At 43.9% G+C, this 27,939-nt stretch overlaps 1 protein-coding gene across 3 annotated transcripts; it reads left to right on the forward strand.

Moving 5' to 3' along the window:
* The first annotated feature begins 1,156 nt into the window (after nucleotides 1–1,156).
* On the forward strand, nucleotides 1,157–20,971 carry LOC111966565 (E3 ubiquitin-protein ligase Itchy). Of its 3 annotated transcripts, none has more exons than XM_023991311.2 (24): nucleotides 1,157–1,243; nucleotides 8,759–8,835; nucleotides 9,179–9,320; nucleotides 9,852–9,976; nucleotides 12,518–12,655; nucleotides 12,796–12,841; nucleotides 12,919–13,109; nucleotides 13,296–13,509; nucleotides 13,834–13,929; nucleotides 14,124–14,307; nucleotides 14,810–14,879; nucleotides 14,963–15,047; nucleotides 15,274–15,402; nucleotides 18,112–18,184; nucleotides 18,373–18,444; nucleotides 18,523–18,611; nucleotides 18,836–18,995; nucleotides 19,115–19,248; nucleotides 19,406–19,546; nucleotides 19,651–19,771; nucleotides 19,891–19,995; nucleotides 20,118–20,214; nucleotides 20,353–20,425; nucleotides 20,516–20,971. In XM_023991311.2, exons 2-24 carry the CDS (start codon nucleotides 8,766–8,768, stop codon nucleotides 20,613–20,615), a joined length of 2,655 nt encoding a protein of 884 aa, XP_023847079.1. In that variant the 5' UTR covers nucleotides 1,157–1,243; nucleotides 8,759–8,765; the 3' UTR covers nucleotides 20,616–20,971. The 3 variants fall into 3 exon arrangements, with proteins under 3 accessions (XP_023847079.1, XP_023847080.1, XP_023847081.1); XM_023991312.2 differs by lacking the exon at nucleotides 1,157–1,243 and adding an exon at nucleotides 2,257–2,318; XM_023991313.2 differs by lacking the exon at nucleotides 1,157–1,243 and adding an exon at nucleotides 7,587–7,657.
* Nucleotides 20,972–27,939: the final 6,968 nt, after the last annotated feature.

The raw sequence follows: 27,939 nt of genomic DNA on the forward strand, positions 1-27,939 counted from the left end.
TTTCAAACTTCTTCAATTTAAGAAAAATGGAGGCCACTGTGTTCTTGGGGACCTTCAATGCTGCAGACACTTTTTGGTACCCTTCCCCAGATCTGTGCCTTGACACAATCCTGTCTCTGATCTCTACAGACAATTCCTTCAACCTCATGGCTTGGTTTTTGCTCTGACATAAACTGTGGGACCTTATATAGACAGGTGTTTGCCTTTCCAAATCATGTCCAATCAATTGTATTTACCACAGGTGGACTCCAATCAAGATGGAAAACATCTCAAGGATGACCAATGGAAACAGGATGCACCGTAGCTCAATTTCAAGACTCATAGCAAAGTGTCTAAATACTTATGTAAATAAAGTATTTCAGTTATAATTTTTTTAATACATTTGCAAAAATGTCTAAAAACCTGTTTTCCCTTCATCATTATGGGGTATTGTGTGTAGATCGATTTTAATCCATTTTAGAATACGGCTGTAACGTAACAAATGTGGAAAAAGTCAAGGGGTCTGAATACTTTCCGAAGGCACTGTATATCAGGATTTTATGCTCATATATACAGATGGATCAAAAGATCCATGGACATGTCACACTGGGTCCGCCTTTGTTGTACAGGGAAGTGGTTTTGCAGCAAGGAAACGTATTACAGACCACCTGGCTGTATGCATTGCAAAACTGATGGCTGTACTGTTGGCCTTGTAATGAGTGGTGGAAGTCAAGCCAAACATAATAGATATATGCTCTGATTCATGTACTGTGCTGATGAGTATGCAAACACTTAGCTCATATAGCTATATGAGGTACTCCAAATTCATTCACGGGTGAGACAGATGGGTGTCCAGAAGTTTTTGCTTGGGTTCCAGCCCATGTGGGGGTGAAAGGAAATGAGGAAGTAGATGTGCTAGCTAAACAGGCCTTTAGGAGAAAGGATGTGGAGTAAAACATTTTAAGAGTGTCTCAACATTTTTAAGAAAAACGGAACTGGCAGGTAGGATTTACTTCCTCCCTGTCTCTGGCCCACACTCCAGTACAGTAGGTGGCGGTAATATACCATAAAGTTGGATGCCAACCGCAGATAAACACCACAGAAATAGTATGCGTGCGCACCACCTTGTTTCCGTCACGTGAGACGATTACGAATATGGTGGAAGTGTATTTCTTGAAGTGAAGCCGCAAAAGAACCAAAACAGACCGGGATATTAAGGAAAGTTGCCTGTCACGTCTTGAACTTCTTCTACCCTTTGATTCGGGTAAGCATAACATCCGAGGTGGAAAGTCCTCAACCACAATATTTAGCCTAAACACTGGGTCAGCCAGCCACGACACAGGCTAACCTGTCAGCTTTTTATTTAATTTATTTTTTTGTATTTCGTGCTCTTGTGTTGTCACGATTAGTTGTGAGTAACCCATTCATAAATGGTATAACTATTCATAAGTTGCCAGCTGATATGTAACACGTAAACAACACAAATATTGCATCCAAGCTCTGTATCCCGGAGCAGAACGTAAATAACATTTCGCTAGTTAGCAGATAGCGGAGTTTCAAGGTTGTAATTTCACTCGTTTTGAGTTAGACTACATCTAATTTAGCCACTCAGCTAACTAGGCTAAACGCGTTAGCCTTCTTCCTTGTCAAACATGTCGGAGATACCTACACTTTGCCTTTTGCTAATGTCATGCGACTGATGGTTAACATCAAATCCTAGCGATGGCAAACAAAATGCTATCATAGTTAGCTATGTTTATGTTCTCCAGACATATTGTTATTGCGTAAAATGACGTTGGGGTTCTCTTGCTGTCATCCAGTCACATGTGTTCATAAAGCATACTATCATTTCAACAACCCCACCCTTCCAATTTGTTTGAACTGAGGGGTGGGGCTGGGTAAATGTAGCTAACCTTTCACAATGCATTGTGGGTAATGATTGGTAAGGAAGTTGTTTGGCATTTATAAGTTGTATTCTTCAAGAAACAAAGCTCTTCTTGGAATGTTGCACTCTAACCAATACTTTGAAAACAAGTTAAACATGCCTGTGTGTATATTATACTGAACAACAATATACATTCAACAATTCCAAAGATTTTACTGAGTTAAAGTTCATATATGGAAGTCATTCAATTGAAATAAATTCATTAGGACCCCATCTATGGATTTCACATGACTGGGCAGGGGTGAGGCCATGGGTGGGCCTGAGAGGGCATAGGCCCACTCACTGGCGATCTAAGCCCAGCCAATCAGAATGAGTTTTTTCCCCCCACAAAAGGGCTTTTATTACAGACAGAAATACTCAGACAGACGATCCCGCAAGTGAAGAAGCCATATCGGTAGGTCCTGGTCTGGCATGGTTACAAGTGGTCTGCGGTTGTGAGGCTAGTTGGATGTACTGCCAAATTCTCTAAAACAAATTTTTTATTTTAGCCCATGAAACATGGGACTGACAATTATATTTGTGTACAGTATAGTTGATTTTGTCAGTTCTTATGTTAACTATTAACTTGGTAGTGCGTTAGCTAAACCCAAAGACATAACCTAACCCAAAAAACATTTAAACGTGTTAACCCTCGCAAGGCTGCAGGCCCAGACGGCATTCCCAGCCGCGTGCTCAGAGCATGCGCAGACCAGCTGGCTGGTGTGTTTACGGACATATTCAATCAATCCTTATCCCAGTCTGCTGTTCCCACATGCTTCAAGAGGGCACCAATGTTCCTGTTCCCAAGAAAGCTAAGGTAACTGAGCTAAACGACTACCGCCCGTAGCACTCACTTCCGTCATCATGAAGTGCTTTGAGAGATAGTCAGGACCATATCACCTCCACCCTACCGGACACCCTAGACCCACTCCAATTTGCTTACCGACCCAATAGGTCCACAGACGACGCAATCGCAACCACACTGCACACTGCCCTAACCCATCTGGACAAGAGGAATACCCATGTGAGAATGCTGTTCATCGATTACAGCTAGCATTTAACACCATAGTACCCTCCAAACTCGTCATCAAGCTCGAGACCCTGGGTCTCGACCCCGCCGCCTGTGCAACTGGGTCCTGGACTTCCTGACGGGCCGCCCCCAGGTGGTGAGGGTAGGTAACAACATCTCCACCCCGCTGATCCTCAACACTGGGGCCCCACAAGGGTGCGTTCTGAGCCCTCTCCTGTACTCCCTGTTCACCCACGACTGCGTGGCCATGCACGCCTCAACTCAATCATCAAGTTTGCGGGATGACATACAGTGGTAGGCTTGATCACCAACACGACGAGACGGCCTACAGGGAGGAGGTGAGGGCCCTCGGAGTGTGGTGTCAGGAAAATAACCTCATACTCAACGTCAACAAAACAAAGGAGATGATTGTGGACTTCAGGAAACAGCAGAGGGAGCACCCCCCTATCCACATCGACGGGTCAGTAGTGGAGAAGGTGGAAAGTTTTAAGTTCCTCGGTGTACACATCACGGATAAACTGAACTGGTCCACCACACAGACAGCGTTGTGAAGAAGGCGCAGCAGCGCCTCTTCAACTCAGGGGCTGAAGAAATTGCTTGTCACCAAAAGCACTCACAAACTTCTACAGATGCACAATCGAGAGCATCCTGTCGGGCTGTATCACCGCCTGGTACGGCAACTGCTCCGCCACAACCGTAAGGCTCTCCAGAGGGTAGTGAGGTCTGCAGAACGCATCACCAGGGGCAAACTACCTGCCCTCACGGACACCTACACCACCCGATGTCACAGGAAGGCCATAAAGATCATCAAGGACAACAACCACCCAAGCCACTGCCTGTTCACCCCGCTATCATCCAGAAGGCGAGGTCAGTGGTGCATCAAAGCAGGGACCGAGAGACTGAAAAACAGCTTCTATCTCAAGGCCATCAAGACTGTTAAACAGCCACCACTAACATTTAGCGGCCGCTGCCAACATACTGACTCAACTCCAGCCACTTTAAAAATGGGAATTGATGGAAATTATGTAAAAATGTACCACTAGCCACTTTAAGCAATGCCACTTAATACAATGTTTACATACCTACATTACCCATCTCATATGTATATATACTGTACTCTATATCATCTACTGCATCTTGCCATCTTTATGCAATACATGTACCACTAGCCACTTTAAACTATGCCACTTTATGTTTACATACCCTACAGTACTCATCTCATATGTATATACCGTACTCTATACCATCTACTGCAATCGCATAGTCCGTTCTGTACCACCACTCATTCATATATCTTTATGTACATATTCTTTATCCCTTTACACTTGTGTGTGTGTGTAAGGTAGTAGTTGTGGAATTGTTAGGTTAGATTACTGTTGGTTATTACTGCATTGTCGGAACTAGAAGCACAAGCATTTCGCTACACTCGCATTAACATCTGCTAACCATGTGTATGTGACTAATAAAATTTGATTTGATTTGACAGTAGTTTATGTGGAAAGATAGTAGTAGCCTACTAGCCTTGTCAATAAGAACCTCAGCGGCAGAGCTTTCCTGAGGTCGTGTACAGTTGCTTAAGCTGCTATTTAGCCTTTAATCAGGATCTTTTCGTCTAACCTTGGCAATACTTAATTCGTTCTCGATTTGGACGTCACCGGTATCTAAACTCCCAAGGCTAGTTTTAGGGGGAAAGTTGGAATTTATTTATGCTCTGTTATTAAATATGTTTTTGCTGCATGAAGTAATCCAACAAGACTAGATGGTGGTGTATACCTTGTCGGATTATTTCATGGAGAAAAATGTATTTTAATTTAATTAAGGAGCATTTTCTAATTTCCAACTTTCCCCCTGCAACTAGCCATGGGAGTTTAGAAGACTTTAGAAGACAAAAGAAAATCTCTCTTTTGAATAATTCAACATACCAGCTACAAAAGCAAATGTTACATAGCTGTATTATCTAGTTAGCCTTGCATTGTGTAACAATGTAACATAGGGTAGATGCAAAAATGGTTGAACTGCAGCTTTTAACACTGACAAGGGACTTGTGACTCGAGTATAAAGGACTGACTCGTACTCGAAACCTAGGGACTTGATACTTGATTAGGATTCATGGTTTATTGACTTGACTACTGCCATCCACTACCCTACTTCTAGCCCTGAAGCAGGACTAGGTTGAAACATTACAAATAGGCCTATCCTGTAGTGTAGGCATTCAGGCATTCCAAAATTCACAACCACCTCCCAGAGCCAAATTCACAACCACCTGTAWTCAACTCTAATAGCCTAGGCTGTGTTTCCACTTTTTTATTCATTTGTGCATTATCTGATATTTAGCTGAGGGAGGTAATCATTGGCTTATGGTGAGTCTGATCCTGGTCATAGCTGATGAGTTTCTGACTAGTGAGTTACCTGGCACACAAAGCAGTCGCTCACTGTAGGCCCAGGATCAGTAGTAATAAATTATTAACTCCGGGTACAGCCAAAGTTTGTTTGTCAAGAGCTTTTTCCTCTCATTTGCACAAGGGAGAAAGGCAAGGAACATACTTTTATGGAATATAGTGTATGTAGACACTGCTTCAAATGAGTGGATTCTGCTATTTCAGCTGCATGACAGGTGTATAAAATCGAGCACACAGCCATGCAATCTCCATATACAAACATTGATAGTAGAATGGCCTTACTGAAGAGCTTAGTGACTTTCAACGTGGCACCGTCATAGGATGCCACCTTTCATCGGTTTGTCAAATTTCTGCCCTGGTCAACTGTAAGTGCTGTTATTGTGACGCGAAAACGTCCACGAGCAACATCGGCTCAGCCGCGAAGTGTTAGGCCACAGAAGCTCACAGAACGGGAACTGCGAGTGATGATGCGCGTAAAAATCGCCTGTACTCGTTTACAACACTCACTACCAAGTTCCAAACTGCCCCTGGAAGCAATGTCAGCATAATAACTGTTTTGTCAGGAGCTTTATGAATTGGGTTTCCATGGCCGAGCAGCCGCACGTGAGCCTAAGATCACCATGAGCAATGCCAAGCGTCGGCTGGAGTGATGTAAAGCTTGCCGCCATTAAACTCTGGAGCAGTGGAAACTCGTTCTCTGGAGTGATGAATCACGCTTCACCATCTGGCAGTCCGATGGACAAATCTAGGTTTGGCGGATGCTACCTGCCCCAATGCATAGTGCCAACTGTAAAGTTTGGTGGATGAGGAATAATGGTCTGGGGCTGTTTTTCATGGTTCGGGCTAGGCCCCTTAGTTCCAATTAAGGGAAATCTTAACGCTAAAGCATACAATGACATTCTAGACTATTCTGTGCTTCCAACTTTGTGGCAACAGTTTGGGGAAGGCCCTTTCCTGTTTCAGCATGACAATGCCCCTGTACACAACACAAGTTCCATACAGAAATGGTTTGTTGAGATCGGTGTGGAAAAACTTGGAATGGCCTGCACAGAGCCTTGATCTCAACCCCATCAAACACCTTTGGGATGAATTGGTACGCCGACTGTGAGCCAGGTCTAATCGCCCATGATTTTGGAATGATATGTTCGAGCAGCTGTCCACATTCTTTTGGTCATGTACTGTGCATTTGGAAAGTATTCAGACCCCTCGACTTTTTCAACATTTTGACATAAAACATTTACATAAGTACTCAGTACTTTGTTGAAGCACCTTTGGCAGCAATTACACCCCAAGTCTTTTTAGATATGACGCTACAAGATTGGCACACCTGTATTTGGAGTTTCTCCCATGCTTCTCTGCAGATCCTGTCAAGCTCTGTCAGGTTGGATGAGGAGCGTCACTGCACAGCTATTTTCAGGTCTCTCCAGAGATGTTGGATCGTGTTCAAGTCTGGGCTCTGGCTCAGGCACTCAAGGACATTCAGAGACTTGTCCCAGAGCCACTCCTGCATTGTCTTGGCTGTGTACTTAGGGTCGTTGTCCTGTTGGAAGGTGAACCTTTGCCCCGGTCTACTGTCCTGAGCGCTCTGGAGTGTTCATCTTTCCCTCAATCGTGACTAGTCTCCCAATCCCTGCCACTGAAAACATCCCCACAGCATGATGCTGCCTCCATGCTTCACCGTAGGGATGGAGCCAGGTTTCCTCCAGACGTGACTCTAGGCATTCAGGCCAAATAGTTCAATCTTGGTTTCATCAGACCAGAGAATCTTGTTTTCTCCTGGTTTGTTTTGGCAAACTTCAAGAGGGCTGTCATGTGCCTTTTACCGTGGAGTGGCTTCCGTCCGGCCACTCTACCCTAAAGGACTGATTGGTGGAGTGCTGCAGAGATGGAAGGTTCTCCCATCTCCACAGAGGAACTCTAGAGCTCTGTCAGAGGGACAGTTCTTGGTCACCTCCCTGACCAAGGCCCTTCTCCCCCGATTGCTTAGTTTGGCTGGAGCGGCCAGGTCAAGGATGAGTCTTGGTGGTTCCAAACCTCTTCCATTTCAGAATGATGGAGGCCACTGTGTTCTTGGGGACCTTCAATGCTGCAGAAATGTTTTGGTACCCTTCCCCAAATCTGTGCCTCAACACAATCCTGTCAACAGCTGGACCTTTCTATATTGACAGGTGTGCCTTTCCAAATCATGTCCAATCAATTGAATTTACCACAGGTGGACTCCAATCAAGTTGTAGAAACATCTCAAGGATGATCAATGGAAACAGGATGCACCTGAGCTCAATTTCGAGTCTCATAGCAAAGGGTCTGAATACTTATGTAAATAAGGTATRTCTGTTTTTAATTTTAGTTCATCTGCAACAATTTCAAAAAACCTGTTTTTGCTTTGTCATTATGGGGTATTGTGTGTAGATTGAAGAGGAAATAAAAAAAAAATTGTTTCACTTTAAGAATAAGGCTGTAACGTAGCAATATATGGAAAAAGCCAAGGGGTCTGAATGCACTGTAGTGTACATTATGCACAGTGAGGTAACCACAAACCAGGAATGAGGACTAGCCTATGATTCCTGGTGCTACTTTCGCCTTTTTGATTTTCCCTAGAAAGTTAGTTGTGGGGTGGTATCACACTCGAGGCATTTTCCAGAGAACAGTTATTTGTAAATGGGCAATTCCACAGTAACAGACGGACACTGGGACTTTTTCACTTTAAAATACATTTCAAACAAACCAATGATTGCCAAGTTAAACAAACCATACTATGCATAAGGACTACCTTCAACAATTTCCACTGAGATTTTTACAAAACCACATTCACTTCAAGAACAGTGCAGATGCAAAGTTGGGTAATAGAATGAGGACACAAACAGCACAAACCGTCATTCTGTTATCAAACTTTGTATCTGCAATGTTCTTCAAAGTAGTCCTTGTGCATAGAGTTGTATGGTTTCTTTAACTTTGCAATTGTTTTTGTTTGACATTCATTTTAAAGTGACACATCTGAATCTGTCACTTTGTTACTGTAGAATTACCTAAATGACTCTTAGGAATCTTATAACTATACATCTGTGCTCGGTAAGTTTGACGCCGACTTCCATGTACTTATAGAGAAGACTAGCCTAGTCAGAGAATGGTAGGTACAAGCATAACCGTATTACACCTTTTAACTAATAGCAATATCATTTCATTACCATTCAAAAGAGGTCTGTGTTAGTTGCTGGGTGGTAATAGTGTAACTAACAGAATGCTGACCATGATATTTTGTTGTTCCATTACAATCAGATAAGCTCACTGTAATATCATAAAGCATCTCTCACAATGCAGTGAACACAAATATTATGTCTAGAGAGAGGATAGAAAGGCTGGAACTTGCATTGCATGGAATGTGCGTTGGGCCATTGAATGGTTGACTGAGTGTGGTGTTTGTTGCAGGTATGTCATGGCCTCCAGCATTGCTAAACCAGGCCCTGGGAATGGCTACCCCATGAAGGCACAACTGCAAATTATGGGTAGGTTCTTAATCCTGAATCCTTGTCATTTATTTTGGGTGTTGAAGGGCTTAGTCCATACCAAACATAGGAAATGCTCTCTCAGGGTGTGGGCGATGTTCATAAAACAGAATTGACCCGAAGTGCCCTATAATATAGTAATATATGTCATTTGGCAGATGCTTTTATCAAAAGCGACTTAGTCATGTGTGCATACATTTTTATGTATGGGTGGCGAAATCGAACCCACTACCCAGGCGTTGCAAGCACTGCGACTACTAACTGAGCTGCTGTCAAACAAACTTCTAACAGACAGTTTTCCTTCTATCTCTGCCCTAATTCACAACACTCTTCATCTCCTCAGTGCTATCAGCAAAACTGAAAGAGAACAAGAAGAACTGGTTTGGCCCCAGTCCATATGTTGAAGTTGCAGTTGACGGCCAGTCCAAAAAGACCGAAAAATGCAACAACACCCACAATCCCAAATGGAAGCAGCCGCTCACAGTGTAAGTTGTCATCGTGTTATTGTTGACAGTCAGTGTTGAGAACAAGGAACAGCCGCCTATTAATTTAACGAGTACAAATTCTCTCGCAAGTGTACAGGGTTGACTGAGGATCCACTCATGATTTAGTAGTGCCAAGTGCCAACACATCCACACAATCAATCCCTTCTTTATATAGCTCTGGAGTCTTACTCTGCAGTCCCTTCTTAATTTAAAGTCCCTCTCCAATTTCACTATGTCTTGGTGTGGAGAATTCAGAGCAGTTATACTATGGTTGAGTAAGCTGATGCGCTTCCATAACTGTCTTTTCCTCCAACTATTCAGGGTTTAAGTAGGCAGCTGTTATAGTGGGCATGGATACTTGCTTCTATTTGTCTCCATGCTAACGCTGTTTGTTTTGTCTTCAGATATTTGAAAATAATTATCTTTGACTATTTCGTGTCTGATAAACTCTCACCTAAAATGTATGCTATATTCCCAGTGAATTAACCAATGTGATCTTCATTGTATGTTTTTCTTTTATCTCGGCAATAGAATTGTCACTCCTTTCAGCAAGCTCATCTTCCGGGTATGGAGTCACCAGACATTGAAGTCGGACGTATTGTTAGGAATGGCAACTCTGGAGGTCAGCGAAACACTCAAATCCAACGACATGAATAGTGAGTGCCTTCCTTGTATCATGTTATGCATATCTTGCTTGGCTGTGTGATAAGGGCCTGTACTGTGTCTGTGCTCTCTCTCTTACATAACACAGCCACAAGCACCTCCCTCTGATTTGACTGTGTGATGTCACAGATCAGAGGCAGATGAGATTACTTCCCCTTCATAAAGAGTTCATTCAGTCCCCTGCCAATTTTCTAAATGCATTTACGACAAACCAGATTGAACATATCACACCAGTCTCCTATTTTGACAAAGCAGTAAACAATGACAGCTTAGTTTTGGAGTAGGGTAATTACTCTGTTTCTTATGGCTGTATATTTGTTTGACTCTCCTTGTATTCCTTTTACGGGAATGATCTCTCCATTACTTTTTTCCACTAGTTTGTTGAATATATATTTCATAAGGTGACAACAGAGATAATCATTGGTCATAGCCTATGTGGTATATATTCCAAGCAGTTCTTTAATGTCCCTCTTGTGTCCCAAACTCAAGGTTATCATCCTGGTGCAAAGTGGCAGGATGACTCAAAGTGCTGATAAAGGCTTTTGACAGACAAGGAGCTGAGTGGAAGGAGGCTTTTTATTACATAACCAATAGTGCTGGGAATTGCCAGGGACCTCACGATACGACATTATCATGATACTTAGGTGCTGATATGATATGTATTGCGATTGGATATTGTGATTTTATTGCAACTCGATATTCCAAACATATTGCTCACCATATACAGTGGGGAGAACAAGTATTTGATACACTGCCGATTTTGCAGGTTTTCCTACTTACAAAGCATGTAGAGGTCTGTACTTCTTATCATAGGTACACTTCAACTGTGAGAGACGGAATCTAAAACAAAAATCCAGAAAATCACATTGTATGATTTTTAAGTAAATAATTTGCATTTTATTGCATGACATAAGTATTTGATACATCAGAAAAGCAGAACTTAATATTTGGTACAGAAACCTTTGTGTGCAATTACAGCTGTCTCTTATACACATCTAGATGTGTATAAGAGACAGATTTGGTACAGAAACCTTTGTGTGCAATTACAGAGATCATACGTTTCCTGTAGTTCTTGACCAGGTTTGCACCTGTCTCTTATACACATCTAGATGTGTATAAGAGACAGGAGTGTGTGTTTCGGGTCGTTGTCATGCTGGAAGAACCAGCCACGACCCATCTTCAATGCTCTTACTGAGGGAAGGAGGTTGTTGGCCAAGATCTCGCGATACATGGCCCCATCCATCCTCCCCTCAATACGGTGCAGTCGTCCTGTCCCCTTTGCAGAAAAGCATCCCCAAAGAATGATGTTTCCACCTCCATGCTTCACGGTTGGGATGGTGTTCTTGGGGTTGTACTCATCCTTCTTCTTCCTCCAAACACGGCGAGTGGAGTTTAGACCAAAAAGCTCTATTTTTGTCTCATCAGACCACATGACCTTCTCCCATTCCTCCTCTGGATCATCCAGATGGTCATTGGCAAACTTCAGACGGGCCTGGACATGCGCTGGCTTGAGCAGGGGGATCTTGCGTGCGCTGCAGGATTTTAATCCATGACGGCATGGTGTGTTACTAATGGTTTTCTTTGAGACTGTGGTCCCAGCTCTCTTCAGGTTATTGACCAGGTCCTGCCGTGTAGTTCTGGGCTGATCCCTCACCTTCCTCATGATCATTGATGCCCCACGAGGTGAGATCTTGCATGGAGCCCCAGACCGAGGGTGATTGACCGTCATCTTGAACTTCTTCCATTTTCTAATAATTGCGCCAACAGTTGTTGCCTTCTCACCAAGCTGCTTGCCTATTGTCCTGTAGCCCATCCCAGCCTTGTGCAGGTCTACAATTGTATCCCTGATGTCCTTACACAGCTCTCTGGTCTTGGCCATTGTGGAGAGGTTGGAGTCTGTTTGATTGAGTGTGTGGACAGGTGTCTTTTATACAGCTAACGAGTTCAAACAGGTGCAGTTAATACAGGTAATGAGTGAAGAACAGGAGGGCTTCTTAAAGAAAAACTAACAGGTCTGTGAGAGCCGGAATTCTTACTGGTTGGTAGGTGATCAAATACTTATGTCATGCAATAAATTGCAAATTAATTACTTAAAAATCATACAATGTGATTTTCTGGATTTTTGTTTTAGATTCCGTCTCTCACAGTTGAAGTGTACCTATGATAAAAATTACAGACCTCTACATGCTTTGTAAGTAGGAAAACCTGCAAAATCGGCAGTGTATCAAATACTTGTTCTCCCCACTGTATATGTCTGCTGCAGAGGGACAAGAGGGAGCCATGAGAAAATACGTTTTCATCAGTCATGGAAATTAAAGTGCAGAAAACAAATTGGCTCCCTATTTAAAAAGAAGATGACCAAGCTATGAAGGAAAAATACTATAGTTTTGGTGCAGATACAGCCAACTAGCGCAAACATAATATTCAGCTTGACAATACGATATTTTGTCAAAAATAATATCCCGATTTGTAACTAGATTCTTTCCCCCATCTCTGATAACCAATGATTTTGTTCCATGGTGTTTTTCCTTCAGTCTCTGAGGTGGTGCAGACCCTGCAGCTGAGTGCAGACAAAGACCAGACAGATGTGGTGGGGGACCTGTCTGTCTGTCTGGACGGCATGCAAGTCGACCCAGAGATGTTTGCCTCTGCTGCCGAGGCCAACAGCCGAAGTGCGTCTGCTCTGTGCAATGTTATCCGCACTGTTATCTGTATTGATTTATGGGAGAGAGTTATGGTTTTCCCAACCTGCCCAGAAAATAAGTTCCAGTATGTTCAGTTCACAACTCTATGTTTGTGTTTCTGATCTCAGGTACGTCAAATGGGGAATCGCAACACAACGGGGATCATGATGTGAGGTAAGCCTATTATTCCTGGTTACTGTGGTAATGATGGTCTTGCTTATGGACAGAGTTAATAGTTGACCTTGTGGCAGGCGGAGTAGAGACTGCTCTCCTTCTGTGGATGGTTTGGAGCACAGAGCTTCCCCAACTGGGCGTGCGGTCGCAGTGAACGGCACAGGGTCTCCCGCTCTGTCCGCAGGGGGCTCCAAGGGGAACCCTCTACGGCCCCCCAGGCCCTCCCGACCCCCACCACCCACCCCACGCAGACCAACCTCCTCTCCAGGTGAGTGGGTCAACCTCTTAGCCCATTTTAAACCAACACTAATGCTCCTGGGGATTTTATGACATGGTATTTTGCTTTATGCTTCGTTTTGTGTGCATTTGTAAGATAATGTGGCAGAAAACAACCATTTAGTGTCGTTTTCTCAAACTCACTCAATCTTTTTTCTCATTCAATGGTTTTCGGCAGCATCCTCTAATAGTTCCATACCAACTGAAGGAAGCGATGGCCCCAGCTCAGAAACCCCAGTCCGTATGCCTGCACCTGCAGTACCAGCCGTAGACCCCAATGCCCCACCCCCTACACACGACCAGAGCCAAGCAATAGCAGCCAGACAAGCAGCCAGTGTTGCCCCAGGCACCCCCAGAGTCCCCACTGTCGCTGCAGGCCCACTGCTTCCTGGGTAAGGGTCAAGCCATCCATGTTGATCGGTCTGGCAGTAACACTCAGTCAGTCAGTTAGTGGTGTCAATACAACTCTCAGGAGTTCATCTGACTGTTATGTTCTGTTAAACTGAAGATGTGAGCAAGAGAGCTGTTTGAAATATGTCTGCTGCGACTGCTTACCAACTGCAATTACCTGTTATTATTGCTCTAGGCTTACTTAGTCTCATCATTTTTATACTTTAACTCTACACTACCTGACGTGATTTGGATTCTAGCTTTTTTAACCGGTAGACTGTTTTATAAGTGTTAACATTTTCTTTGAATCGCGTGTTGCTGTGAAGATGGGAGCAGAGGGTGGATCAGAACGGAAGGCTGTATTTTGTAGATCATGTGGAAAAGAGAACAACGTGGGAGCGGCCTGAGCCTCTACCTTCTGGGTAACTCCCCTTACATATCCTGTGTCTTCATACTCAACTGATACTCAAACTACAATATATGTTCTACATGCAGTATTCAAATGCATTTTTCCTACCCCCATACTAACACAGAGAATAGTGTCTTTGTTACTAGAGGATAGTAAATGCCAAAGCTCTTATACAGTCTCCCCTGTTCCTCTTTGCCCTGTGTGTAGGTGGGAGCGGCGAGTGGACCCCATGGGCAGGGTCTACTTTGTAGACCACATCACCAGAACTACCACCTGGCAACGGCCCACTATGGAGACGGTACGGAACTATGAACAGTGGCAGCACCAACGCAACCAGCTACAGGGTGCCATGCAGCAGTTCAACCAGCGCTTCATATTTGGGGTGAATGGGGTAAGTGGGAACTCTGACTGGTCAAATCAAGTGCTCAGTTCCTTCAATAACAGTACTGAACAGTTGTGAAACACTCAACAGATGAAGATTTTAAATAAATGGGGCAAGCTGCTATTTGCACTGTGTGAAATGATAATGCCATCAAATGGATTGGGTAATTTACAGGAAGTTTATTAGGAACAAAAGAACTAAAGGGGGATGCTACCTCACCCCTTGCTTTTTTTAGCCAAATGAGCTAGCTGGCAAGCCAGACATATTATCTTCCTATAACTGCTCTAACTATGAAATGTAATTAATTGGGCCTTGCTGTAGTGTTCAGACAATCTATTAGTGTTTGTGTCAGCCTTATCAGATTGTCTGCTTCTCTTAATTCTTTACATATTGTGCTGTAAACAGTTTCCCCTTTTTCAGTTGGCGATATTTAACCAATCTTGATCAGTTGACAGTTGAAATTCTTAACTTTGTTCAAATATTATTCCTTATTTTCTCTGGTGCACTGAAGCTCCAGGACCAGGTTCCAGCCACTGAGAATAAGCAGTTTGATCCCCTGGGCCCGCTGCCACATGGATGGGGTAAGATCTCACTCACTACCTCACATCGCACAGATTAATTAAATGTTTTCTAGAATTTTTCATGAACTGATTTACGTCCTCAGAGAAAAGAACTGACAGCAACGAGAGAGTGTACTTTGTCCAACACACCACACGGACTACACAGTGGGAGGACCCTCGCACTCAGGGGTGAGAAGTTCATCTGTGCTACTCTTAGTGCAGATATGTATTCTAACAGCTACTTTTAACCTCAGTGGGGGCTATCCTGGTAAGATTAGTTCAGCCCCTGGTTCTAGTACTCTCCACATGCCCATGTGCTGGAACTGAAGTGTTAATTCAGACATTGTGCAGATCTGTGTCTGACTCTTGGTCCTAGTGATGACAGACTCTCTCTCTCGCTCTCCCTCTCTCTCAGGCTGCTGAATGAAAAGCCTCTTCCAGAGGGCTGGGAGATGAGGTTCACTGTCGACGGCATCCCATACTTTGTGGACCATAACAGGAGAGCCACTACATACATCGACCCTCGCACTGGAACATCCTCACTGTACATTTACATTTACATTTAAGTCATTTAGCAGACGCTCTTATCCAGAGCGACTTACAAGTTGGTGCATTCACCTTATGATATCCAGTGGAACAACACATTTACAATAGTGCATCTAACTCTTTTAAGGGGGGGGGGGGGGTTAGAAGGATTACTTTATCCTATCCTAGGTTTCCTTAAAGAGGTGGTGTTTCAGGTGTTTCCGGAAGGTGGTGATTGACTCGCCTGACCTGGCGTCGTGGGGGAATTTGTTCCACCATTGGGGTGCCAGAGCAGCGAACAGTTTTGACTGGGCTGAGCGGGAGCTGTACTTCCTCAGAGGTAGGGAGGCGAGCAGGCCAGAGGTGGATGAACGCAGTGCCCTTGTTTGGGTGTAGGGCCTGATCAGAGCCTGAAGTACGGAGATGCCGTTCCCCTCACAGCTCCGTAGGCAAGCACCATGGTCTGTAGCGGATGCAAGCTTCAACTGGAAGCCAGTGGAGAGAGCGGAGGAGCGGGGTGACGTGAGAGATGGGAAGGTTGAACACCAGACGGGCTGCGGCGTTCTGGATGAGTGTAGGGGTTTAATGGCACAGGCAGGGAGCCCAGCCAACAGCGAGTTGCAGTAGTCCAGACGGGAGATGACAAGTGCCTGGATTAGGACCTGCGCCGCTTCCTGTGTAGGCAGGGTCGTACTCTGCGAATGTTGTAGAGCATGAACCTACAGGAACGGGTCACCGCCTTGATGTTAGTTGAGAACGACAGCGTGTTGTCCAAGATCACGCCAAGGTTCTTAGCACTCTGGGAGGAGGACACAATGGAGTTGTCAACCGTGATGGCGAGATCATGGAACGGGCAGTCCTTCCCCGGGAGGAAAGCAGCTCCGTCTTGCCGAGGTTCAGCTTGAGGTGGTGATCCGTCATCACACTGATATGTCTTGCCAGACATGCAGAGATGCGATTCGCCACACTGGTTATCAGAAGGGGAAAGGAGAAGATTAATTGTGTGTCGTCTGCATAGCAATGATAGGAGAGACCATTTGAGGATATGACAGAGCCAAGTGACTTGGTGTATAGCGAGAATAGGAGAGGGCCTAGAACAGAGCCTGAAGGACACCAGTGGTGAGAGCACGTGGTGCGGAGACAGATTCTCGCCACGCCAACTTGGTAGGAGCGACCTGTCAGGTAGGATGCAATCCAAGCGTGGGCCGCGGCCGGAGATGCCCAACTCGGAGAGGGTGGAGAGGAGGATCTGATGGTTCACTGTATCAAAGGCAGCCGATAGGTCTAGAAGGATGAGAGGAGAGAGAGTTAGCTTTAGCAGTGCGGAGCACCTCCGTGACACAGAGAAGAGCAGTCTCAGTTGAATGACTAGTCTTGAACCTGGACTGATTTGGTCAAGAAGTCATTCTGAGAGAGATAGCAGGAGAGCTGGCCAAGGACGGCACGTTCAAGAGTTTTGGAGAGAAAAGAAAGAAGGGATACTGGTCTGTAGTTGTTGACATCGGAGGGATCGAGTGTTTTTTTTCAGAAGGGTGCCAACTCTCGCTCTCTTGAAGACGGAAGGGACGTAGCCAGCGGTCAAGGATGAGTTGATGAGCGAGGTGAGTAAGGGAGAAGGTCTCCGGAAATGGTCTTGGAGAAGAGAGAGGGATGGGTCAAGCGGGCAGGGTTTGTTGGCGGCCCGGCCGTCAGCAAGACGCGAGATCTTCACTCTGGAGGAGAGAGGAGGAGAAAGAAGGTCAAAGACAGGGTAGGGCAGTGTGAGCAGAACCAGCGGTGTCGTTTGACTTAGCAAACGAGGATCGGATGTCGTCGACCTTCTTTTCAAAATGGTTGACGAAGTCATCCGCAGAGAGGGAGGAGGGGGGAGGAGGATTCAGGAGGGAGGAGAAGGTGGCAAAGAGCTTCCTAGGGTTAGAGGCAGATGCTTGGAATTTAGTGGTAGAAAGTGGCTTTAGCAGCAGAGACAGAAGAGGAGAATGTAGAGAGGAGGGAGTGAAAGGATGCCAGGTCCGCAGGGAGGCGAGTTTTCCTCCATTTCCGCTCGGCTGCCCGGAGCCCTGTTCTAAAACTGTACGTCACAAGATTCCATTCACTTGATATAAAAGCATTGGGCTACCACTCTGACTAAACCATTTTTCTTGAGGCCATATTTTAGACTAAAACTAAGCTGTATGTAGCAAACACGGTTCTGTTTGAGACTGTTTTAGGTCAAAACTAGACTGGTGATGGAAGTGTTGCTACTAATAACAACCCTTTGTGTTCTATAAATGTCAAATAAGGATGACTAAAATGGGCTGAACCGATACTGTACTGTCTGTATCTTTTAGTATTGTAATGAGCCACACCTGAGGGATGATGGTGTACTGTCAACATGACTGCTCTCTGTGCAGCAGTGACTTTGCTTAGCTCTATTCTCCAACTAACAGGAATTACCTGTTTGGTGCCTTTCACAGGACTGAGGTTATTGATATTTCCCCTCTAGCTGTTTCAGTCTGCTCACATGTAGCATGTTTTGGCTGAAATAATTGTCATTATCTAGCCATTTGTTATTTCTGAAGAGAGTAGTGAACACATACCATTGTCTGTCTGGGGTCTATGATTTGACATTATTGGATAGTTCTCATAAACTATAGTAAAAGCCAGGTAATCTGACAAGGCTGATTTGTGTTTTGGCCATGATGTGTGACAATGTGTGCCTTGTTCCTTCCCTCTTACTATAAAACAGTGAAAACGGGCCCCAGATTACTTACGTTCGAGACTTTAAAGCCAAAGTCCAGTACTTCAGATTCTGGTGCCAGGTAGGTGTCATGCCTTCTGAGTTTGAGTGGTTGAACATTGTCATTGTTTTTATGATCAACAGAACCACATGAATTCTAATACAGTGACCCAATTAAATGAAAATGATGACCTGTTATTTCTGTTGGCCCGTTCTGAAAAAAGTCACATGCTTCAAAATCACTTATGATTTCCTCTTCTTCTTGTCCAGCAATTGTCAATGCCTCAGCACATCAAGATCACTGTCACCCGCAAAACCCTGTTTGAGGACTCGTTCCAACAAGTGAGTAAACATCCTCCCAAATGATCATGCTGACACTGACATATGTTGTCCATATTAATTTGACTCTTTCCGTTGTAGATAATGAGCTTCAATGCACAGGACCTCCGCAGGAGACTATGGATCATATTCCCAGGGGAAGAAGGCCTCGATTATGGTGGGGTGGCAAGGTAAAGCTCTCATGTGCTCTTGTACAGTCATTGCACTCCAATAAATAATATGTCGTTGTAGTGATGAAGTTGCCTTTGGTCAAAGTTTCAGCTATTTGAATTGCCTTGTAAAATATCCTAGATCAGTGGTTGTCTACCAGTTATTTGACCACGTTATAAAGTATGGTGTTAGCTGGTATGGTGTTAGCTGGTATTGTGATGATTATCAATTTCTTCCTCTGTAGGGAGTGGTTTTTCCTGCTGTCTCACGAGGTGCTGAACCCCATGTACTGCCTATTTGAATATGCTGGGAAGGACAACTACTGCCTGCAGATCAACCCTGCCTCATACATCAACCCTGACCACCTCAAATACTTTAAATTCATTGGACGCTTCATCGCTATGGTAACTATTTTGAGTTACTAAGTTCAACTTTTTCTAATGCAATGTGATCTGTTTGCAAGTGCAAAGATCTGATGCAGTTCTATATTTTTAGATGTTAACTTCCTGATCTCTTTTCCCAGGCTCTTTTTCATGGGAAGTTCATTGACACAGGCTTCTCGCTGCCGTTCTACAAGCGCATGCTGAACAAGCCATGGGCACTGAAAGATCTTGAGTCCATTGACACAGAATTCTACAATTCTCTTATCTGGATTAAGTGAGTCTTCTGCGGAAGCTGTACTGATATTAACTTTGGTTGTAACGGATGTTAATGTTTGTTCAATGTTTTGGTCCCATTTTTCTTAACACAGAAAACAACAACTCTTTCATTAAGTCGCTGACACATGTCTTTGTCATCTTTTTGTGTACTTTAGGGAGAATGACATCGAGGAGTGTGGCCTGGAGATGTACTTCTCTGTGGACAAAGAGATTCTGGGTGAAATTACCACTCATGAGCTCAAGCCGGACGGTGGCGAGGTCCTGGTCACTGAGGAGAACAAGGGGGAGTATATTAGGTCGGTCTCAGCGTATGGCCGCCTTCTCCCCTCTTGGTACCTCTGACCCCTTTTCACTACTGTCCTGGTGTGTGGTGCCTTGATGGTCTGCGTTTCTCCCCCAGGCTTGTAGCAGAGTGGAGGTTGTCCAGAGGTGTGGAGGAGCAGACCCAGGCCTTCTTTGAGGGTTTCAACGAGGTCCTCCCACAGCAGTACCTGCAGTACTTTGACGCCAAAGAACTGGAGGTATGGGTCTTAGTTTGGCCTACTTATTTACACCAGGTTCCCAATATTCACTCTGGTAAAGATCAGTTGTTCCAACGCATGTTCCATTGAACCAATTGTGACGTGTCCACTTCCTGCAGGTGATGCTGTGTGGGATGCAGGAGATCGACCTGACAGACTGGCAGAGGAACACCATCTACAGACACTACGCACGCAGCAGCAAGCAGGTCCTCTGGTTCTGGCAGGTCAGTGTTACTCCTCACCTGTGCTACAGTCAGATGCCACATCTCCTCAGTATCATTATATTCAGATCACGCGCGAAAGAACATGCCTGGACATGCTGTACCCTCCTGTACTTTCCTTCCAGCTCATCAAAGAGATGGACAACGAGAAGCGGATGAGGCTCCTCCAGTTCGTCACAGGCACCTGTCGCCTTCCTGTTGGAGGCTTTGCTGACCTATTGGGTAAGTTTGAGGCTGTTCCTTCCCCTCATGGGCGGATGACAAATACAATCTGCAGAGGTAAAAGATAATGAAACATAACATTGTGCCCTTTTTACCTGTAAATAGATGGGTTAGTGACTTACATATTTGGTTTCGTAGGGAGCAATGGCCCGCAGAAGTTCTGCATTGAGAAGGTGGGAAAGGAGAACTGGCTGCCCAGAAGTCACACCTGGTGAGTACTGTATGGAAGAGTCAAGGTTAAAACAGAGTAAAGGCTTCATTCGACAGATAAAGAACCTGCCCCTCTTTCCCCCTTTTCTAGCTTCAATCGATTGGATCTGCCTCCTTACAAAAGCTATGAGCAGCTGAAGGAGAAATTGATGTTTGCGATTGAAGAGACTGAGGGCTTTGGGCAGGAGTGATCTAGCAACCGATCGATAGACACAGGAGTGTGGTCTTCGTTTGTCAGTGTTTAAGCCAGGGAGCCTCTCTAAGACTGGCGTCTGTGTAAGCGTGTTTGTGCGTGCGTGCTGTTGAAGGGAGAGACCTTGCTCTAAAATATTGGAAGCATATTAGAGGTGGTTATTGATCCACAAGAGTAAACTGCTCCCGTCTCATAGAATGTGTGCCCCTCCCCTCATGTATTAATGCTGGAAACTCACCCTTAATAACATCATATCATATATGGGACAGGGTTATCAGCAGCATCGGTCCCACCACTATTTCTGACTAGCCCATCACTGACTTTGAGGAAAATGTTGTAATTTCATCAGAAAAATTACAAATTAAAAAATTAAAAAATCTTGTCTGATAAGACAATGGCCAGATCCAGAAGGTGCACTGCACATGCTTTAAAATAGAACAGTTCTTCCGTTCAAGGCTCCTTAGCATTTATCTGTGAATCAATAAAATATTGCACGGGACAATATTGGCGCCTACATTTATAAAGGTACATGGATGTGGCTCTACTATGACCCTAGTTTTATAGGGCATTGTGACATGATAAAATGTAATCTCTTTAAGTTTTCGGGAATAGGAAGTGTGAAATGTTTGTGTCCAGAATATTGCCTTGATGTCTTGGCTGATTTGAGATTTAACCAAGTTGTGTGCTAAGGTTGTGCCTGTGAAGACTAAAACAGGTAGCTTTTAAAAGAGATTTTTAACAAACTGATTTATCCATTTTATATTAATGGGAGATGTTTATCTGGCCGTGGCAAAGGCATGGGAACGTCGGTGAGAATACATTTTGTTTGTTTTTCTGGGTTGATTTTGAATGGAAATCCTAGGGAAGTTGATGTGTAAATAATGATCATTTATGGTGCATTGCAAATAAAAAGTCAGCTCCTATTTTTGTCTCCAGATTTATCCTTAATGCAACTTAAACTGCTCTCCCTGTATATGAAACCATGTAAATTGTGTTAATAACAAATTAATTTCATTTTGTAAAATAAAAATGGCGTTAGTAATAAGGGGTGTATTGTGAAACGCCATTTGAAAAAAATGTTCCCCCCTGTTTTGATTTATATGTACATTATGAATTTGTGTAAAAAAATATATATAAAAAAATATCAAATTCTATGGGTTTAGTGTTTTCCTTTTGTGGTGTTACTGTGGTAGTGACGTCTGAAAACTAAACAATCTAGTTAAACGAGTGAAACGGCTTCAAATCATGGCTATCCATTTTGAATAGTTTCATTTTCATTTGAGCTAAATGCAGCGTATTATACATAGAGTGCATGCCTTAAGATTCATTCATAGAATGTTATATACAAAAATAGAATTGGTACCTCCAAAGGAAGTCAGGAATCTGCACGATAGATTTACTGTACATGCGGCAGGTGAAAAAATAGACATCTGCGAATGGATGAGATACAGTGCCTGCAGAAAGTATTTATAGCCCTTGACTTTACCACATTTTGTGTTACAGCCTGAATTCAATATGGATCAAATGTTTTTCTCACCCATCTACATACGATACCCCATGAAAGTAAAAACATGTTTTTATAGATTTTTCCTAATTTATTAAAAATGAAATGCAGAAAAATCGAAATTACCTAAGTATTCAGACCACTGAGTCATTACTTTGTAGAAGCACCTTTAGCAGTGATTACAGCGGAGTCTTTCTGGGTAAGTCTTTAAGAGCTTTTCACACATGGATTGTGCAGCATTTGCCCATTATTCTTTTCAACATACTTCAAGCTCTGTCAAATTGGTTATTGATCATTGCTATACAACCATTTCCAGGTCTTGCCGTAGATTTAAGTCAATTGTAACTCGGCCACTCAACATTCACTGTCTTCTTGGTAAGCAACTCAAGTGTAGATTTGGCCTTTGTGTTTTAGGTTATCCTGCTGAAAGGTGAATTCATCTTCCAGTGTCTTGGAAAGCAGACAACCAGGTTTTCCTCTAGGATTTTGCCAGTGCTAAGCTCCATTCTGTCTTTTTAATRCTGAAAAACTTCCCAGTCCTTAACTATTTACAAGCAAACACATAAATCAAATGTATTTATATAGCCCTTTGTACATCAGCTGATATCTCGAAGTGCTGTACAGAAACCCAGCCTAAAACCCCAAACAGCAAGCAATGCAGGTGTAGAAGCACAGTGGCTAAAACTCCCTAGAAAGGCCAAAACCTAGGAAGAAACCTAGAGAGGAACCAGGCTATGAGGGTGCCATCCTCTTCTGGCTGTGCTGGGTGGAGATTATAACAAAGAACATAGCCAAGATGTCAAATGTTCATAAACAATAGTAGGGTTAGAGGCAGAGAATCCCAGTGAAGAGAGGGGAACCGCCAGGCAGAGACAGCAAGGGCGGTTCGTTGCTCCAGAGCTTTTCCGGTCACCTTCACACTCCTGGGCCAGACTACACTCAATCATATGACCCACTGAAGAGATGAGTCTTCAGTAAAGACTTAAAAGTTGAGACCGAGTCTGTGTCTCTCACATGGGTAGGCAGACCATTCCAAAAAATGGAGATCTATAGGAGAAAGCCCTGCCTCCAGCTGTTTTGCTTAGAAATTCTAGGGACAATTAGAGGGCCTGCGTCTTGTGACCGTAGCGTACGTGTAGGTATGTACGGCAGGACCAACTCGGAAAGATAGGTAGGAGCAAGCCCATGTAACGCTTTGTAGGTTAACAGTAAAACCTTGAAATCAGCCCTTGCCTTAACAGGAAGCCAGTGTAGGGAGGCTAGCACTGGAGTAATATGATCCAATTTTTTGGTTCTAGTCAGGATTCTAGCAGCCGTATTTAGCACTAACTTAAGTTTATTTAGTGCTTTATCCGGTTGCCGGAAAGTAGAGCATTGCAGTAGTCCAACCTAGAAGTAACGAAAGCATGGACCAATTTCTCTGCATCATTTTGGACAGAAAATGTCTGATTTTTGCAATGTTACGTAGATGGAAAAAAAGCTGTCCTTGAAACAGTCTTGATATGTTCGTCAAAAAGAGAGATCAGGGTCCAGAGTAACGCCGAGGTCCTTCAGTTTTATTTGAGACGACTTTACAACCATCAAGATTAATTGTCAGATTCAACAGAAATCTCTTCGTTTCTTGGGACCTAGAACAAGCATCTCTGTTTTGTCCGAGTTTAAAAGTAGAACGTTTTCAGCCATCCTTATGTCTGAAACACAGGCTTCTAGCGAGGGCAATTTGGGCTTCACCATGTTTCATTGAAATGTACAGCTGTGTGTCATCCGCATAGCAGTGAAAGTTAACATTATGTTTTCGAATGACATCCCCAAGAGGTAAAATATATAGTGAAAACAATAGTGGTCCCAAAACGGAACCTTGAACACAGAAATGTACAGTTGATTTGTCAGAGGACAAACCATTCAGAGACAAACTGATATCTTTCCGACAGATAAGATCTAAACCAGGCCAGAACTTGTCCGTGTAGACCAATTTGGGTTTCCAATCTCTCCAAAAGATGTGGTGATCGGTGGTATAGTCAATGAACTAATCACTGATCACTGATCATAATCTTGATGTGATTGGCCTGACTGAAACATGGCTTAAGCCTTGATGAATTTACTGTGTTAAATGAGGCCTCACCTCCTGGTTACACTAGTGACCATATCCCCCGTGCATCCCGCAAAGGCGGAGTGTTGCTAACATTTACGATAGCAAATTTCAATTACAAAAAAAAAAATGACGTTTTCGTCTTTTGAGCTTCTAGTCATGAAATCTATGCAGCCTACTCAATCACTTTTTATAGCCACTGTTTATAGCCTCCTGGGCCATATACAGCGTTCCTCTCTGAGTTCCCTGAATTCCTATCAGACCTTGTAGTCATAGCAGATCATATTCTAATTTTGGTGATTTTAATAATCATATGGAGAAGTCCACAGACCCACTCCAAAAGTATTTCGAGCCATCATCGACTCAGTGGGTTTTGTCCAACATGTCTCTGGACCTACTCACTGCCACAGTCATACTCTGGACTTAGTTTTGTCCCATGGAATAAATGTTGTAGATCTTAATGTTTTTCCTCATAATCCTGGACTGTCGGACCACCATTTTATTACGTTTGCAATCGCAACAAATAATCTGCTCAGACCCAACCAAGGAGCATCAAAAGTCGTGCTATAAATTCTCAGACAACACAAAAATTCCTTGATGCCCTTCCAGACTCCTTCTGCCTACCCAAGGACGTCAGAGGACAGAAATCAGCTAACCACCTAACTGAGGAACTCAATTTAACCTTGCGCAATACCCTAGATGCAGTTGCACCCTAAAAACGAAAAACATTTGTCATAAGAAACTAGCTCCTGGTATACAGAAAATACCTGAGCTTTGAAGCAAGCTTCCAGAAAATTGGAACGGAAATGGCGCCACACCAAGCTGGAAGTCTTCCGACTAGATTGGAAAGACAGTACCGTGCAGTACCGAAGAGCCCTCACTGCTGCTCGATCATCCTACTTTTCCAACTTAATTGAGGAAAATAAGAACAATCCAAAATTTATTTTTGATACTGTTGCAAAGCTAACTAAAAAGCAGCATTCCCCAAGAGAGGATGGCTTTCACTTCAGCAGTAATAAATTCATGAACTTCTTTGAGGAAAAGATCATGATCATTAGAAAGCAAATTATGGACTCCTCTTTAAATCTGCGTATTCCTCCAAAGCTCAATTGTCCTGAGTCTGCACAACTCTGCCAGGACCTAGGATCAAGGAGGACACTCAAGTGTTTTAGTACTATATCTCTTGACACAATGATGAAAATAATCATGGCCTCTAAACCTTCTAGCTGCATACTGGATCCTATTCCTACTAAACTACTGAAAGAGCTGCTTCCTGTGCTTGGCCCTCATATGTTGAACATAATAAACGGCTCTCTATCCACCGGATGTGTACCAAACTCACTAAAAGTGGCAGTAATAAAGCCTCTCTTGAAAAAGCCAAACCTTGACCCGGAAAATATAAAAAACTATCGGCCTATATCGAATCTTCCATTCTCTCAAAAATTTTAGAAAAAGCTGTTGCGCAGCAACTCACTGCCTTCCTGAAGACAAACAATGTATACGAAATGCTTCAGTCTGTTTAGACCCATCATAGCACTGAGACTGCACTTGTGAAGGTGGTAAATGACCTTTTAATGGCGTCAGACCGAGGCTCTGCATCTGTCCTCGTGCTACTAGACCTTAGTGCTGCCTTTGACACCATCGATCACCACATTCTTTTGGAGAGACTGGAAACCCAAATTGGTCTACACGGACAAGTTCTGGCCTGGTTTAGATCTTACCTGTCGGAAAGATATCCAGTTTGTCTCTGTGAATGGTTTGTCCTCTGACAAATCAACTGTACATTTCGGTGTTCCTCAAGGTTCCGTTTTAGGACCACTATTGTTTTCACTATATATTTTACCTCTTAGGGATGTTAATCGAAACATAATGTTAACTTTCACTGCTATGCGGATGACACACAGCTGTACATTTCAATGAAACATGGTGAAGCCTCAAAATTGCCCTCGCTAGAAGCCTGTGTTTCAGACATAAGGAAGTGGATGGCTGCAAACTTTCTACTTTTGAACTCGGACAAAACAGAGATGCTTGTTCTAGGTCCCAAGAAACAAAGAGATCTTCTGTTAAATCTGACAATTAATCTTGATGGTTGTAAAGTCGTCTCAAATAAAACTGTGAAGGACCTCGCGCTTACTCTTGACCCTGATCTCTCTTTTGACGAACATATCAAGACTGTTTCAAGGACAGCTTTTTTCCATCTACGTAACATTGCAAAAATCAGAAATTTTCTGTCCAAAAATGATGCAGAAAAATTAATCCATGCATTTGTTACTTCTAGGTTAGACTACTGCAATGCTCTACTTTCCGGCTACCCGGATAAAGCACAAATAAACTTCAGTTAGTGCTAAATACGGCTGCTAGAATCCTGACTAGAACCAAGAATTTGATCATATTACTCCAGTGCTAGCCTCCCTACACTGGCTTCCTGTTAAGGCAAGGGCTGATTTCAAGGTTTTACTGTTAACCTATAAAGCGTTACATGGGCTTGCTCCTACCTATCTTTCCGAGTGTTCCTGCCGTACATACCTACACGTACGCTATGGTCACAAGACGCAGGCCTCCTAATTGTCCCTAGAATTTCTAAGCAAACAGCGGGAGGCAGGGCTTTCTCCTATAGATCTCCATTTTTATGGAATAGTCTGCCTACCCATGTGAGAGACGCAGACTCGGTCTCAACCTTTAAGTCTTTACTGAAGACTTATCTCTTCAGTAGGTCATATGATTGAGTGTAGTCTGGCCCAGGAGTGTGAAGGTGAACGGAAAGGCTCTGGAGCAACGAACCACCTTGCTGTCTCTGCCTGGCCGGTCCCTCTCTCCACTGGGATTCTCTGCCCCTAACCTATTACAGGGGCTGAGTCACTGGCTTACTGGTGCTCTTTCATGCCGTCCCTAGGAGGGGTGCGTCACTTGAGTGGGTTGAGTTACTGACGTGATCTTCCTGTCTGGGTTGGCGCCTCCCCTTGGTTTGTGCTGTGGTGGAGATCTTTGTGGGCTATACTCGGCCTTGTCTCAGGATTGTAAGTTGGTGGTTGAAGATACCTCTAGTGGTGTGGGGGCTGTGCTTTGGCAGAGTGGGTGGGGTTATATCCTTCCTGTTTGGCCCTGTCCGGGGGTATCATCGGATGGGGCCACAGTGTCTCCTGACCCCTCCTGTCTCAGCCTCCAGTATTTATGCTGCAGTAGTTTATGTGTCGGGGGGCTAGGGTCAGTTGGCTATACCTGGAGTACTTCTCCTATCTTATCCAGTGTCCTGTGTGAATTTAAAGTATGCTCTCTCTAATTCTCTCCTTCTCTCTCTCTTTCTCTCTCTCGGAGGACCTGAGCCCTGGGACCGTGCGTCGGGGCTGCCGGGCGTGATGGCTCCTTGCTGTCCCCAGTCCACCTGGCCTTGCTGCTATTCCAGTTTCAGCTGTTCTGCCTGCGGTTATGGAACCGCCACCTGTCCCGGACCTGCTATTTTCAACTCTTGATGATCGGCTATGAAGAGCCAACTGAAAATTATTCATGATTATTATTTGACCATGCTTGTCACTTATGAACATTTTGAACATCTTGGCATAGTTCTGTTATAATCTCCACCCAGCACAGCCAGAAGAGGACTGGCCACCCCTCATAGCCTGGTTCCTCTCTAGGTTTCTTCCTAGGTTTTGGCCTTTCTAGGGAGTTTTTCCTAGCCACCGTGCTTCTACACCTGCATTGCTTGCTGTTTGGGGTTTTAGGCAGGGTGTC

Source organism: Salvelinus sp. IW2-2015, linkage group LG7 (genome assembly GCF_002910315.2).
Source record: "Salvelinus sp. IW2-2015 linkage group LG7, ASM291031v2, whole genome shotgun sequence".
NCBI classification, from domain to species: Eukaryota; Metazoa; Chordata; class Actinopteri; order Salmoniformes; family Salmonidae; genus Salvelinus; species Salvelinus sp. IW2-2015.

Excerpts from the sequence above, each read along its gene's own strand:
- LOC111966565 (XM_023991311.2), top strand. The coding sequence starts at position 8,766 with ATGGCCTCCAGCATTGCTAAACCAGGCCCTGGGAATGGCTACCCCATG. Across the intron at positions 9,977-12,517 it reads CAAATCCAACGACATGAATA|TCTCTGAGGTGGTGCAGACC; the intron begins GTGAGTGCCTTC and ends TTTTTCCTTCAG. Across the intron at positions 13,110-13,295 it reads CAGACCAACCTCCTCTCCAG|CATCCTCTAATAGTTCCATA; the intron begins GTGAGTGGGTCA and ends GGTTTTCGGCAG.